Source organism: Plasmodium inui (assembly GCF_000524495.1).
Source record: "Plasmodium inui San Antonio 1 unplaced genomic scaffold supercont1.16, whole genome shotgun sequence".
Classification (NCBI taxonomy): Eukaryota; Apicomplexa; class Aconoidasida; order Haemosporida; family Plasmodiidae; genus Plasmodium; species Plasmodium inui.
In genome coordinates this window covers 577890-590950 of record NW_008481850.1, presented here as the reverse complement: position 1 = coordinate 590950, position 13061 = coordinate 577890, and the positions used below count along the sequence as shown (strand labels likewise).

Sequence of the window (13061 nt, the reverse complement as noted above, 5' to 3'; positions counted from 1 at the left end):
AATATTAAGTATAACATATATCATGTGGTGTCATTGAACTGTATAGAAGGCGTATATTATGGGATTTAATTTCGTTCGAAAAAGTTCTTCCTCGTTCGGAGCATATGGGTGCTCCTTTAGATATGGGCGAATCTCACGCACGGTTGAGATATTATGAAGGAAAACTACTCTCTTGACATGGTGTTTTGAACGATGTGAATCACAGAGAATATACCCCCGTGGTCTGTCTGATATTACCTGTAGGACCACAATTGGGAATAATATGCGAGATAAATTCATTTTTATATATAATTTCTGGAGAATTATTTTATGAATCTGAGACTAAGCGAAGATGACTGAATAATTCTTATATTCCGTATAGCATGGCAACAGAATAGAAAAACAGGCCATAAAATCAGTGAAGTGTACAAAAACGTCCTGTTGCGGGAAAAAAATGTTTCATTCATTTCAATCCTTTTAGAAATTCTCACAGAGCATCATGTAATGGAAGATGCGATAAAAAAGAAAGAAAAGAAACGCTTTACCGTGTGCCATATTTTGCTTATTACGATGTATATGTCACGGTTACTCTATGTATACCTAATACTGGAGTTCATCAGAGGAGAAGGACCACAAGAGAAGAATGTATGCAGATATAGTCTCTACGGAGTACTGAGTAATATGGAACAGTCCCCCATTATGGTGTCCGCACCATGTGAAACACTGATTTTTTATTATTCTTCACTAATTCATTACATAAATGAATCTATTGTTGTGGACATTTTGAAGGACGGACAGAGGAGTGATGAGTCCTATTATAGAATTCCTCCCCCCTGCTGCGGCCGGGCTAGCATTATCTCGTCTATGGCATAAATAGCCTTATGTAACCTGTATTATATTCAAATGTTTAGCTGACACTTTACATTCTTCTGGTGCGTGCCGCAATTACTTGGATGGTGCCTGGTCCTTAGTACACGGATTGTGGTATTGTCTAACGTGTAAGGTGTAGCATCATAGGGAGCGTATATTTATGGAGAATTCAGTTTCAGGATAGTGAATGTGGATAGATTATGTTGCCAGCACAATTTTGAACAGCAAAGAGGATTCCAATTAGGAGGGAATTGTGTAAAACAAATTAGAGTTGGAGAGGGTTTCTTCTGATAATATGGAAGGGGTGAACATTTCTTTTTGTGATGCCCTTTATGTGTGCCAGCTGATTCGTACAAATACCAAGCGGCATTTTTTCTGTTTTGTTGTTTCCCCATCCATTCTCCTTTACACTGAGATAGGGTTTCGACGCTTTTCGCAAGGACGAAGTATAGGGGGAAATATGAACAGGTTTAAATGTGTTTATACAGGAAAACTGTCAATAATCGTATATGCATTCTGAACATGGAAGTAGACACTGACGAACGCACCATTGCGAATTACTTAAGGGGAACATGCAGGTTGCTGTTAACATCGCATAATTATATCACCAGGCGAGGATAACAGGAAAAATGTGTTTTAAACAGTTGGACAATACAATTGCATTCGCGTTACCACAGGAATCGCATCGCTTCATTATGAAAGGATACATAAATCCGCCATTCAGACGTTAAATATTATGTTCTTTACATAACACCTCGCGAAAAGTACTCCGTGACTCATGAGGGAGTATATTGATTTGGTTGTTGCATATGGATGGAATAAATTTTGAGATTAAGACAATGTCGACGTGTATATATTTATTTATTCTAATAAAGGGAGGATGTTCGAAAGTACACAACACATATCTGCGTGGAGGCCTTCATATGACATGTGCTTCTGCATGATGTACAGAAGTAATGGGTATTGATAATACTTGCTGTTTGAGGATCACATTAATAATAAATCGTTTCCTTCTTATAAACACGCATTGGATAGCGTCTTATAGGAATGAAAGGAGTTTTAATTATCTATAGGAATCTGAAACAGACAAGTTCTAATATGGCATGCATGGTTTATACGTCTATCTAATTTGACAACTGTGACACATATTTAAATATACATCAAAGATGGGCACTTCATATAATCCATTATGGATAGGACTACACACGACAGAATAGAAAAAAGAAGAAAGTAAGGGAGAATATTGACAAATCGATTGCATTCAAGCTGTAGCATTAGTGTAAATTACATACTTGGAATGTTCTTCCTGTTTCTATTAAGGATGAAAGTCATTTCTTTCTGTTGCTGTTGATCTATGGTCACATTCTATGCATGAAAGAAGGAAAAAACCCCCTAAAAGAAGCTCCAACAGCTGGGGTGGTCACATGGAAGGAGGAATCTTGTGGCATGTCCCTTGCAGACGCGTTTTGCTCGGAACGTCTATGTGTCTTCTTTTGTACAAAAAAGGAGCACTCTTCTATAAGTAAGATTTTATGTTTATTGAGGGGCATCATTTTTTTCCTGTCGACGTTCCTATGTAGCGCAAGAGTTATGAGGAACCTTAGAAATTAGTAGGACTGGAAGCGCATATTTATATGAGTGCACACTTTAGTAATTTCTCCTTTACCCGTATAATGGTACATATATCTATATATACGTATGTATATATATATATATATGTGTGCGTGTGGTAATATTGTTGATAAGTGGAAGAATCCTAATATATTGCTTCTAAGAAAATATAATAGCACACGCCCCACACGGCGGTGTACCGGAATGGATATTGCACATTGTAATAACCCACATATGACAATATAATGCTGATATCGTACATATCGTGAGTTTTACAGGAGAGTTCTTTTCAGAGGTGTTTTCCAAATTCTTGTTGCTTGTTTCCTTCTTTTGTTTCCTGATAGATTGTGCGATACTGAACTCGTCGTTTATTTATGTGTACTGATTGCCGCGTGAAACTATACGGATGGACTGGAAGGCGACCTAAGAGGCAATGGTTTCTCAGGATACAAAGTTGGCTACCATGAGACAACAGCTGTGGAAAACATTTCTGCTAAGCATTCAATTAATAATTAACTGAAGAACCTCATATTTCTTCATTTTGATAAAATCGCGCCCATTGATGTGAATCTGGTATTCTTTACAGGATATCCCCTTTTGGATATTGAGGCCAAAGATTAGGTGAGCAGATCATGATGATTTTAATGAAACTTTTACATTTGTGACTACATCAGTTTAATATTAATTAAAGCAGAAATCGATCTTGAATAAGGAGACTGACTAAATGGGAAGAAGTACGCGGGTGAATAGTAGCAATTAAGCATTCTTCAGCGTACAATAGAATGTGAGGAGGACCAGATATTGCAATAATTATATTTAAGAATTCCTCTTGTCCTGTTACGCGAGTCATTCACTACTAGAAATGTGCTAACGCGGTTTGATTCATTTGGTCAAGAGAATTAGCTATTATGGGTAAAATTTAAGAAGAAAAGCAACGGAAAAATACAGATACTACTTCTGTATGTAAAGCAAAGGGGGGTACAGGGCCATGAAAATATGACAATCGGGACCAAACCGAAATCGATAGGTGATGACAGGAATAATGATGCACGAATTGATTGTGATTACCCCCAGATATATATAATACGCGAGCGGGCAAAGATAGTGAAGAAATTGTGGGGGTGGTTATAATATATTACAATGAATACATCATAGAAATTAAGGAAACATTCCCGTATTGAATCCTGAAGAGGAAATGAGAAGAGCATATATGTGTGAGTATAACCGAGTTTTCCATTCTGGCTAACCTCAGCTGTAGTGAACTAAAAAAGGAATATACAGCATTCCTCATTTCCAAATTTTAAGCCAATTTACATTATGGATATGGACTAGGGATGCATCAATTCTGAGACACTTAAGGAGGATATACGCCGGAGAAATACAGGTAGTTTACATCACTTTATACATTGCTATCATTTACTGATAGCGGCCTATGTCTTGTTGACTTCTTTACACCTTACGATGGAGGATATATATACCCATAAATATACATACATATATGTATATCTCTTCCCTGCTTGATATGGGATCAGTTCATCAGTCATAGAAATGAGAAGTGTTAACCTCGTGAATTATAATGGCCATATGGCGTCCTACAGAAAAGGGATATCCAGAAAAACGACCGAAATGAAAAGGAATAGTACAGAGGATTAAACATCTTTAAGCACAGGGAAAACGTGGTTACCAGTATATGTAGATTCAAATTAGAAGATTGTTCATTTGGCATAGAGATGTTCCCCCTAGAATTACACGATCGTTCAGAACATGTCTCATCTATGCATATCTAAAGGGAGTAATAGACTGTTGAATTTGAACTGGTATAATATCAGTTCTAATTTCATATTGAACATTAAATGCGTGTTGCATATGATTGAAAGGGCTGATATAGCGAGTAAATGTGTTTATGTCCCTCTGTGGGAACTCCTGTGAGTGGAATGGAATAGAGATATGCAGATCAAATGGGTAGAGCGTGAAATGGTGCGCCGTTGTGTCTAAATGGCTCATTTTATAGTTATCTTATTTTTATGAATGGGTTCCCATGCCCCATACTTCCTGTGAGTGTGTTTTTTGATGTTTCGATATTTTCACCAGTATCCCCCCGGAGTTTGCATTCTTCCTGTGTATGTTTTATCATGTTTCTGCCTTTTTATAAGTGTGTTAATTAATATCGCAACTTCTTTGGATATGAGTCTCCATGCTGCATAGTGCTTGTCGATGCACCTTCGTGTTGTATCATTCCTATGAGTGTGTTTTTTCATGTTTCTGCATTTTTATGAGAGTAGCTTTTTCATGGCACTTCCTCTCTATATTTGCACTCCTATGTGGCCTAATTTTCGCGAAAGTCCTCCCATGTGGGATAATTTTTGCGAACGCTCTCTTCTGTGTTGTTTCATTATAAAGACTTCTTTATTTGACTTTCTTACGGAGATGCAGTTTTCTTTGGCATCTCTTTAACAATACGTTCCTAAGGGTTCCATTTATGTTGATGCTCTTTTCCGCATCATTTATATGAAGATGTTTCCTTGTGTACCATTTATTTTATGATGGCACTTTCGGAAGCCTCTTTATGCAGATGCGTCCCCTGCTGACATTTTTATGACAATTTTTCCTCTGTAACTTCCTCATGAAGATGTTTCGTTTTGTTGCATCTTTATAATGCCCCCCTGCTGTGTCATTGTGCAGTCCCTTCGTCACGTGATTGTTATGTTGATTTTTTTGCCGCGGCATTGTGATGTATCTCTCGCGGGTGCCACTTCTCTAAGGATGCTTATATTTTCCATGCGATTATGAGTATTTTCCTCCGTGTGACATCTCTGTCTGGTCACTTCTTTCTCCTGCGTGAATATGAAGATATTCATGTGTGTATCATCCTCGTTAAGGTGATATTTCCTGTTGCATCTTTATCGAGTTTTGTTTTCTCTTGACGCGTTATTGTGAAGAATCATTTTGGTTAGGCATTTTCTTCTTTGAAGATTCATCTCTCCGCATCGTACTGAATATATTTTTTTGCGTGCCATTTTTATAAAACTGGTTTCTTCTGCTGTTTGACTATGCAGATTCTTCTATGTGTTGCTTCCATTCCGCCCGATAGTTCCCCTCTGGGGTGTCCTGATGAGGTTCTCTCTGTTGTAGGATTTTCAACATTTCCTTGGGGGTTGCTTCTCTAGTCTGACCGTAGTTTTCCTCTGGGATGATGTGATGAGGTGTTTTGTGTGGTGTCATTGTCAACATTTTTCTCTGTGTTGAATTTCTTTCCTGAGGGTAGTTTTCTTCTCGGGTGTTCTCATGGGGTCCTCTGTGCCGTGTCATTGTCAAGATTCTTCTTTGTGTTTCATCTTTTTACGAAGATTCTTTTTATTCTTTCATACTCGACATATTTTTCTGTTTCGCATTTTTATGAAGATGCTCCTTCTTTCTGTCATGCTACTAGGAGATTATTTCTTGTGATGCATTACTTTATGTAGATACTTTTTTCCTGTTACATTCCGATGATGTTATTTCGCGCGACCTCCTAAGGAAGTACTTTTTCCGTGTTATTGTGAAGATGTTTTCTTGTTACTCACTTCCTTTATGAGGGTGCCCGTTGTCGGAGGCATTCTGAAGATTCTCTCCTATGTGTCATGCTTTTTATGAATATTCTTTTTTTGCGCGCCACTAAAGATGTCGTTTTGTGTGTACTTTCTTCTACGAACATGTTCCTTCCGCTTCCTCATGGTCAAGTTGGCTCTTTGGCCACGTCCTCGTGGAGATTTCTTTCTTGTTGCTTCATTGTGCAGATTCTTCTTTGGCGCATCATTGTGCAAATTTCTCATTGGCAGCGCCATAGTGCTGATTTCCTCTTGACTCTGTCATCGTGAAAGATGTTCTTCTGGGCGCTTCATTATGAAGATTTTTCTTTTGCTGTGTCATTTTGAAGATATCCATATGTATGTCACTTCTCCTTATCATAAACCCTTTATTCCGCGGAATCTTCATCAACCTATTTCTTCCTCTTATAAGTACCGTCTTCATGAGTATATATCTTTCTCTTTTTCTCTCTTATGCGGATGGCTTTACCTGTGAAGGTTAAGTAGGATTACCATATTGATCTGTTAGGAGTACTAGAGGGGAATAATAGACTAATGCGTGATATGCAAAACTCTCCCTCGGGTTTTACTGTTTCAGAAATAATTATATCCCTGGATTACTACTATGTAGAAGCTACTGTTGTGTTGACACCTCTATTATTTGAACACTGTAACTGTTGAGGAAGTAGAAATATCATGTAATGTCATCATATGAAACATACCTGGGTGTATGTACTATTAATATATGGAGGGTACTAATATGCTTCTTAAGTAGTTATTTGAAGAAAAAGGGCACGCTTAGGGTACCATTATTTATAGGCTAGTAATATCCCCTTATAACGCCGCGGTATCATTGGGATCTATGGTTATACTATTATGTCAAGAAACTTGATGTCTTTGTAGTCGCGTATGTAAACCATCTCCTGATGTAGGCTTCTATTATATGAAGAGTAATATTTAGCGGAGTACAGGAATATCCCAGGAGAATTATTGCCTGAAAAGTACTAATGTGTATGTATTCTCATTGGTGAAGATTGCGGAAGTTCCCGTGGTACTGTTATATGAATGTACTAATGGATGAACTATAGTGATATTTCCAGAGTACTTTTGCCTGTAGGACACTGTGGCATAAGAATAATGGATTATCTGCAGCTATATACTATGAGTCATCTCACGTGTGGGTAGTATTCTTATTTACAAGGAACAGTTGTTCAATGATAATGCATGTGTCCCATGCACGATTATTTGAAGGGCTTCACTATACACAAAGTGCTTTTATATAGGAAGCACTATCCTATTAACCCTAAGAATATATCCACAGTATTATGTAGTGAGCTAAGGGTATGTGCCCCGAATATTACTATGGAGTGAATGAAACATTGGACTTTTCGTTATTTGAATAAAACCATTGTTCATACTGCACTGATGTCTTGTCATTAGCTTTACCTTATTTTTGAGGGGGTTAAGATCCCAGCTGTATTATAAGGACATCACAGTTTTACCAAATTCTGTGTTGTATCTGCAGGAGCATTCTTTGAGGAGAATCGGTATCCTAAGAGTAGTATTATACGAACACTAATGTCCTCCCTGGAATATCATTGGTGTTGATAACATTAATGTTACGAGAATAGATTTAACAGGAAGATACGAATATCCATAACATAAAGACCACTTATCATTTTAGGAAGGGGAGAAAGAAAGAATGAAGTAGAAGCAATGGCCAAAATGAAGTTTATACATTGAAGGTACTGCCACATAGGACAGAATTCTTCATTTCAAGGGAAAAATAAATATATAGGATAGAACCATATAACAGACTTATGGGTATCAGCACATAAAAACATGGGGCTGAGAAGACACCTGCAAAGCAAAATTAGCACCATATAACCGAAAGGGACAAAGTTAACATAACAAATAAGAGTAACTAAAGCAATGTTGACAAAGGAGGAATGGACCAAGAAGAAGAGAAGCTGGACACGGCAAAGGACACTTACGGGAACATATGAGGTGTGATGTTGACATGGGCCAATACTGCATCAAATAAGAGAGGAATTGATTTCCAACTTTGATGTCACAGAATACACGCGATTATTCACAATTAGCACGAGAAATATATATAAGTACGAAATTTCTTACCTATATTAATTGGTGTTCTAAATTTTTTCCTATCTGTATTGAGCGTTATGTCTTGAATTACAAACTCTACAATTCGGTCTCTTGCTCTACGATGTAATATCCTATGATATCCTTTGTGATGCTAAACATAAAAATATAGAATTGTTTAAAATAAATTTATTTCTTCCTTGAAGTTTTAGAAACTTGCTTAGAACCTATTTTGTTTATGTGAAGATATAACACACTTTCTGATGTAAATTCTGGAGGGGTTAAAACAATCAGTTTGTCTACGCTTAGTGTAAAGGTGTCACTTTTTGTCGTATCCCAAATCATAATCCTACCATCTCTATTTTAACTGCCTGGGTCACTACTGGTCAAAGGTCTAACTTGAGAGTTATCTTGTTACCTGTATATTCTGTGTTGGCCTGATTACGAATATAAGGATTCCAATTCTTTGGATCGCCTTACTCATATGGCTCTGCTTCTACTTTTTCCTCTTCCTTTGGTGATTATAAGCCAAGTGGCTATGAAAATAATTTCTTAAGTTCAAAGACTCCACCAAATTCTCTTTAGATATAATACAATTTTAGCGATAAAGAAACTCATTAAGAATGATTCCATCACATCCTCCACGCTTTTACTAATCTAATCTGTCGCAAAGTTGCGGCAGAGTATTATATATAACTCCACGATTGATGATCTATCAATCGCACTTAACTCATTTTGTTAAAAAGATATGCCAGAAAAGGACAAAGTGATCTCTCATTTTACCAACCACGGCGCTGGGTTAGAATGAGAGATCAGGAAATTAACAAATATTCTTACGAAAGAACAAACTTTAGACAGGAAAGTACAAAAAACAGGCCCAACCAAAAATACAAGGACATCTAGGAGTGAAAATTCTACAAATAAGTCTTCAAGGAGACAGCCGACAAGTGAATAGCAAGATTGACAAATTTACGACAATTAGGAAAACTTTAACCCAGGTGCCCAAATTCTACTGTAGACAAATACTATGCAATCTTAAGACATTATTGACCAGTAAAATAAACTTTTCACTGAATCTAATCAACAACCGGAGATATAATACATTAATTACAGGGTTTTAACCAAAGGGTCCTACCCCAAAAAAACAATATGTTAACGCCTAACCCAAATACCTCCTAATCCTAAATTTATTGTAAAACTCCCCCAAGATACAAACCATATTAAGCAACAACCTCAACCATAAGTTTTATGATGATAGACGGAAAAATTTAAAGATAAAGGATAAATTAAATTGTCTTAACTCTTCCAGGGTGTTATTAGACACCAGACAGACTAACTCCTATCCATTGCTTAATCATTTTTAGATTCAACCATAAGTAACCCTACCCTTAGAAAATATTCAGGCAACTTAACCGAAACAAGACATCACTTATCGTGTCCTACCCCCCCAAAGGACAATATAAAAATCACTAACATAGGAACCAAAGGAAGTTTTAATGAGGAGCACTAAAGTATCTCATCTCATCCAAATATCAGTCAGTTGCAAAATCCTCTAAGCAGACTCCAACGAAGCTATCCTTATTAATATAATCTTTATGCCTTCAAAAATAACAAGATCAAAGAAATAATAAGAAAAATAAGGGTATCTTTCTCTATCACAAATATAAAACCCGATAAAAGCTCTAATATATTTAAAACCTGATCTCTTTCCCAGGGAAACAACAAGTATAAACTTAAAATGTTTTTCCAACAGAGGAATCTATGAATTATCTGCTTCAAGTAATAGCAAACCAATTAACAACTCTCTCCTCATCATAGAAACTCTCTTTCTGAGGTATCAGACAATCCCGGTGTCATAGGAGGAACATAACTCCCCCCCCGTATTTCTCATGAATGCCAGAAGACAAAGTCCCCGTGGCTTTACCACGCAAGGACAAGTCCTGCTAACCGTAGTGGAGAAACATGTTCTTTCGAGTGATTTCTTTATAAAGGACTCCACTGATAAGAACCTTTGAACTCCCAGAATCCAAAACCAAATCCTGGGAGCGAAGAAGAAAGTCCGAAGCAATCCAACCCCGACTCCAACTAATATAAAACCAAAACAAAAAGAAGGATTAAACAATCCTTTTACCTAAAGAGAAAAGAACCATCAGTTCGAAGTATAAAAATTCTTAGCCAAGCAGAACTAGGAAATCGGAAATCTTCGACAAAACTGCAAAGAAAAATCCCTCCCATACCCGAAATTACTCAATTACCCAATAATGAATACAGCCACCAAACTAACTAAATCTAACACATTCGTTACCCAAACAGGAGGCCAAGATACCGGAAAACAATCCCCACAGATCTGCAGTCGCACATCCCAGTAGCGAAAAACCTGTCTCCTGTTCGTCTAGCTAAAAGCTCTCAGAGGGACTAAACAGAATAACGAACAGCAGACAAATTCCACAGCTCGAAATCTAAAAAACACCACGAAGAAAACCCAACTCGAAAAGTCCAAACAGAGAGGGAACCGAAGCACAAAATGGGCAAGAGTCCCGAACTTCAAAAAACCCTGAACAGGAAAAATCCTATTAAGTCTCAGGATGCGGCCGAAAGACTGCCGGCCCGGCCGAAACAGAAAAAAAAAAAAAAACTGCCTGAGACAGAAAGGAAAGAAATCAAAAGAGTCAAGGCACATCGAAAAGCAACAATAAGAAATTAGAAATCACAGGGCATTGAGAAAAAGACAGGACTCCCCAGAAACAGCAACCCAAATCTAACAAAAGCAGAACGGAACGAAAGGGCGCAGAACAGGAAAAAGGCACCTTTCAAATCGAAGCTGCAATAAACGAAATTCCAAATCACCGCAAAGCTCAAAAAACACAAATAGGAGGAGTAACGAAATCACAGAGAAAAATCCAACCAAAAGAAAGCACTCCCAAATTTCCCCCAACTTCAGTCTTCGAACCTCAGAATAGGTAAAAGTCAAAATTCCGAACAGACCCCCCCAGTTAGACGACTCAAGAAAAAGATAGACGCGGACCAGCAGATATCGAGGAGATAATCGGAACCCTAGGGAATCTAGAATTTCGGAGAAACTAACCAAAAGCAAAGAGCACAGGGCCTATCAGAGGCAGGGACGTCACTCCACACCCCAGCAGACCGCAAGTAGGAGCTAAGACAACCTTAAAGAGGGACACAATAACTCCACCCAAAACCAAGCAGCCTGAAGACAACAAGATACGGTTAGACAATTCAGAGAATCCGGGAATAGGATACGAAGTCCAAAAGCAACAGCTAGCCGGAACCATGAGAAAATAAGGCAGGTAAGCAGAAAAGAAGAAAGAAACCACAGCCAATGAGGCTAACTCCACCCAGACTGAGAAGACAGACCACATCGAGGAAGAAGAGGGAGCGGAAAAGGACAAGAAGAAAGGGGGACCCCCAGGGACAGCACATAATGGGCAAGAGTGGCAGGACGAAATTAACCGCAGAACAAAACAGCCAAAAGATCCCCGACAGAATAGAAACAGGGACGTAAGAGAACCCCGACAGGAGGCACACCAAGGATCGACCCAGAGTATCCGAAAGCAATAATCAAATAAAAAGGGAGGTTGTGAAATAGAGACGTCATACTAAAGACACATCCGTACCAGCAGGGCAGTGAACCGAACCCCCAAGGGGACACCCCAACAGCAACCCCCGGAACCCCAGGGCGGTTCCAACACGGAACAGCACCAAGAAACCCCAAGGAAAAAGATCGCTTAGACGTCTGACCAACTTCAGGTTTCGACCCCTGACAGGACGAGGCACGCAACAACCGCCGAGAAAAGGAGCAACCGAATGTACAACCCCAGGGGAGACAAGGAGCATTCAAAAAAGAGCGAGACAAAGGAAGCCAGGATTAGACGGACCGTCATAACAAGTATCGGAGGCACAACCGAACAAAGAGACCAACAAACGGCCGGGTCCGGATAACGGGGGCAGTCGAGAGGGATCCGAGGACGAGCCCAACAGGACGGATCAAATGCCGAAACCGAAAAATTAAGGGCCCAAGCGCCCGAGCCGCAAACAACCGAGTCCAAAGAGGATCATAGAGGTTAAGTGGGAGAGGGAGTGGACCCAACTAGCGGCAAACGGCAAGGAAACCCGAGGGGAGCCCGAAACAGAGGATTAACGGGCAGATAACCCGCATCTCAAGGGGAAAGCTGAAGAGAAGGAACCAGCGGAGGATGTGAACGAGGGGCGCTGAGGTAGGAGGGAGGGAGCAGGGAAGCAGCAAGATCGGCAATGAACAGGATCCAGGGATCCAACCGGCGTCTAGAAGAATACGCCAGGAGGAATAAGACTATGAACCAACTCCGGGACGCAACTCCAAGGGAGAGCCGAGGAAGCAGAAAGCCAAAGAGACTCCCAAGGGACCGTAGCGGGAGAACCCCCCAGACAAGGACATCAGGAGCAACCAAAACTAAAAGGTGGAAGGTCACAGAAACTGAAGCAATCCGAGCCAGCGAAGAAGTCGAGAGAAATACCAGACCGAGACAAACAGAAGCAATCTCCGTCAGGAACAACTTCAGGAGGAGGGAGCTCGGAGGAGTAGGGGCAACCAATCAAAGAAGGAGGAGTTCCGAAGCCGGAGGGAGGATGAGAAGGATGACAATCGTCAAGGGAGCCGCAGGGGTTAATCAGTAAGAAAAGGCAAGGGGCAGGCCAACGAGGAGCAGGGCAGGAAACTTCGAAGGGGCACGGGCCGGAGGGAGCAAGGAACAAGCCGAAGAAGGACGAGGTCCGGGAACCCCAGGACGCCAGGCCCAGTCAGGGGCGAAGATGGATGTTGAGGAGAAAGATGCCGAAGGGAGTGAGGACAGACTCCATTAAGCAGGAGAAAGCGTAGAGGACACACCAAAAGAAAGAAAGTAGGAGAAGGAGCCGATACAACCTCAAGCGAGA

At 39.7% G+C, this 13061-nt stretch overlaps 3 protein-coding genes across 3 annotated transcripts; all 3 read left to right on the top strand.

The window, feature by feature from the left end:
• Positions 1-483: 483 nt before the first annotated feature.
• C922_03728 (hypothetical protein) lies at positions 484-852 on the top strand (the record flags this gene model as incomplete). Its single annotated transcript, XM_008819317.1, has 1 exon — positions 484-852. One exon carries the CDS (start codon positions 484-486, stop codon positions 850-852), a length of 369 nt encoding a protein of 122 aa, XP_008817539.1.
• Positions 853-11469: 10617 nt separating this feature from the next.
• Positions 11470-11652, top strand: C922_03727 (hypothetical protein; the record flags this gene model as incomplete). Its single annotated transcript, XM_008819316.1, has 1 exon — positions 11470-11652. One exon carries the CDS (start codon positions 11470-11472, stop codon positions 11650-11652), a length of 183 nt encoding a protein of 60 aa, XP_008817538.1.
• A 749-nt stretch (positions 11653-12401) lies between these two features.
• C922_03726 (hypothetical protein) lies at positions 12402-12803 on the top strand (the record flags this gene model as incomplete). The annotated part of the gene is made up of 1 exon (XM_008819315.1): positions 12402-12803. The coding sequence occupies one exon, from the start codon at positions 12402-12404 to the stop codon at positions 12801-12803; it is 402 nt and encodes a 133-aa protein (XP_008817537.1).
• Positions 12804-13061: the final 258 nt, after the last annotated feature.